This window comes from Hyaena hyaena, unplaced genomic scaffold (assembly GCF_003009895.1).
Source record: "Hyaena hyaena isolate Hyena2069 unplaced genomic scaffold, ASM300989v1 scaffold_281, whole genome shotgun sequence".
Taxonomy (NCBI): Eukaryota; Metazoa; Chordata; class Mammalia; order Carnivora; family Hyaenidae; genus Hyaena; species Hyaena hyaena.
The window spans coordinates 1,336,988-1,339,681 of NW_024080914.1; the positions used below are offsets into that span (position 1 = coordinate 1,336,988).

At 63.2% G+C, this 2,694-nt stretch overlaps 1 protein-coding gene across 1 annotated transcript; it reads right to left on the bottom strand.

Annotated features, from left to right (window-relative positions):
- Positions 1-429: 429 nt before the first annotated feature.
- On the bottom strand, positions 430-2,063 carry DUSP23 (dual specificity phosphatase 23). The gene is made up of 2 exons (XM_039246457.1): positions 1,762-2,063; positions 430-827 (listed from the first exon to the last, which is right to left on the bottom strand). Exons 1-2 carry the CDS (start codon positions 2,026-2,028, stop codon positions 642-644), a joined length of 453 nt encoding a protein of 150 aa, XP_039102388.1. The 5' UTR covers positions 2,029-2,063; the 3' UTR covers positions 430-641.
- Positions 2,064-2,694: the final 631 nt, after the last annotated feature.

Consider the following 2,694-nt stretch of genomic DNA (forward strand, 5'->3'; position numbering starts at 1 on the left):
GAGATGGTGGTTACTGTGCGCCCAACACCCAGGCCTTCTCTGTCTCGAGAGGGCGGACAAGATGGCACACGAGGGACAGATGGGCCCAAACTGAGGCGTTGTGTCCACAGGGCACTTTGACCTCTGAGCATCAGAGACTTTGGGCTGCTGGGGATCTGTGGCCTTTTCGCTGACCAGCTCCCCAGGAGAGATATCCCCGAGAACGGACATGTAGCGTCTCAGCATCTTTTAGGGGTAAAGACATGTGTCGTGGTCCTGGCCTACCTGCTACTTTCTAGAAGTCTGGCCTTGGGCCTGGGCCTTAGCTACCTCACCCAAAGCACAGCAATGGCCCTGAGGTCATTCCTGGGTCACAGGGCTAGCGTGAGGCTCCAATTAGTTGACATGTGGGAATGCTTTGGACACTGCAAGGTGCTGTGCACCATGAGCTGGCTCTTAGAAGTCATTTATTCGGGGAAGCAGCGGAGGGCCCCCCACACCAGTGCAGCTCCGGCATCTTTTTGGTCGGGCCCACCTGCCGGGATCTGCCATTCAGTCCCTCAAACCAGCGGGAGGGCCTAGTGCTCTCAGTGCACGTCAGAGCGTCTGGTCCCACGGAACACGCGGATAAGGGCATGGGCCTGGCAGACGGGTGTCGGCCCTTATTTAGTCCGCTGGTAGAACTGGAAGACGGCTTTCTCCTGCTCGTAGGTCTCAATGGAGCCAGGTCGAAGGCGCCGGATTTCAGCAATGGCATCTCCAGCGGCCAGGCCCCGCTCTTTCACAAGGTAGCAGGCCAGCATGGTGCCGGTGCGGCCAAAGCCCAGTGCACAGTGCACTCCCACGGCCTGCGAAGAGGGAGCTTGATGGGGTGGGGCCTGAGGCCCTCCCAACCCTCCCAATGCTCCCCTGCCCTGCCCTTACACCCCTCTGCTTCTCCCTACAGCTGCTGCTTCTGGGCCAGGCTCGCAGGGTCCCGAGAAGTGACATCAGAGTCAGGGAAGGCTGTCCTGTACATGGTGGCTTAGAGGTTGCCAATCACCTCTCAAGTGGCTGGTTCAAGTGCCTGCCTCCTGGCCGGCCTGCCCACAACCCTCTGCCTGCGCTGTCCTGTGCAGAAGCCCCCCGGGCCCCCCGTGCAGCTGCTGAGCACCAGGCGGCTGCTGGTCCAGATTGAGATGTGACATAAGGTATAGCCAAGTTTTGAAGACATGGTACAAAAAGTATTAAAATATCTCATGAAGAATTTATATTGATTATATGTTGAAATGGTAATATTTTTGACTTACTGGGTTAACCTACATCATCTAAACGAGTTTCCCCTGATTCTTCTTTACCTTTGCAAAATGTGGTTGCTAGAAACTATAAGATTACAAATATGGCTTCGGTATATTTGTACTAAGAGTGGCTCTGGAGAGCGCTCGCCAGCCTCTGCCTTCCACCCGCATGTCGCCCCGGTGGGTCCACCCTCCTGCTTCTCTGCAGCCCCCGCCCCTGTCTGCACGTCCTGGCCCCTGGGCGCCCCCTCTGCTCCCAGAGCCAAGCGAAGTCCCTCCCTGCCCGGCCCCGCCCAGTCCCCCGCGGGCTCCTCCCTGTCCCCCACCCCACCCCTGAGGTCGTCCTACGCTGACCCCTGTAGGCCCCTCCCTGCCCAGCCCCGCCCTGTCCCCGCGCAGTCCCGGACCAGCTCCTCCCTGCCCGCCACAGCCCTGCGTCCCGCCGACCCTTGCAGGCTTTTTGTGCCCGGCCCCGACCCTCGCAGGCCCCTCCCTGCCCGCTGACCTCCCCGCGAGCGTTGGCCTCGTCCACGATCCGCACGAAGCGGTCGATCTGCTCGGGGGCCGGCGGACAGAAGTCCGGGATGCGCAGCCGGTGCAGCGTGAGGCCGGGGCAGCTGTCGCCGTGCGGGGGCCCGCGCTCCGTCAGGGACACCAGGTGCCGCACGCCCTGCTCCAGCAGGAACTGGTAGTGCGCGGGCAGCCGCGGCAGCGCCAGCCCCGCCAGCCGGCCCGGGAGCACCCACGAAAAGTTGGGGGGCTGCACACCCATGGCGGCCGCAGGGCGCGCGACCCCGCCAGCCCCTCGTTGCCCCGCCCGCCACCGGAGCCCGGCGCCACCCACCCGCGCCCGGTACCACGTGGGCTCCGCGCCCCGCCTGGCGACGCCCTGTTCCGCCGCGGGGATTGGCCCACCCGCCTCGGGGGCGGGGCTGGGGCGCCGGAGCCGGGCTCTGAGACACCAGACGGGCGCCGCGAGTCGGCCGCGGTCCCGAGCAGCGCGTTCGTTGATTGGTTGAGTAGCCGGTGATGGGCGGGATTACCGCAGCGGTGCGCACGGGGATTGGTGGAGCTACCCAAACAGCCGGAGGCACCTAGAGCCAAGGATGAATTGCGTTCCGCGCCCGAGGCCACCCGGGGTCGGGCTCTGCTGCTCCCTGGCGGCCGGTGGCAGTTATTACACCAGTGTCCCCGGTCCCTCCAGCCCCAGGGCCTGGCCTGGTGGCATCTTTCTTCACTGTGGACATCCGGCGGATCTCCTTCTGCCTCGGGGGAGGAACCTCTTCTATGGTGACCGACTGGTCTCTTCAGTGACTTGGTGAACCCGTCCAGCAGGGGCGATCACCGCCGCGCGGGGACTGTTCTCATTTTCTATCTCTGGAATTTAAAAAAATACGGCGCTGCCATCTGGTGCCCTGAAATCTTACCCGGGTAGTAA

What these genes read in the sequence shown, in the direction of transcription:
- DUSP23 (XM_039246457.1), bottom strand. Translation starts at nt 2,028, where the DNA reads ATGGGTGTGCAGCCCCCCAACTTTTCGTGGGTGCTCCCGGGCCGGCTG. An exon ending in AGGCCAACGCTCGCGGGGAG is followed by an intron (nt 828 to 1,761) that starts GTCAGCGGGCAG and finishes CCCTCTTCGCAG; the next exon opens with GCCGTGGGAGTGCACTGTGC.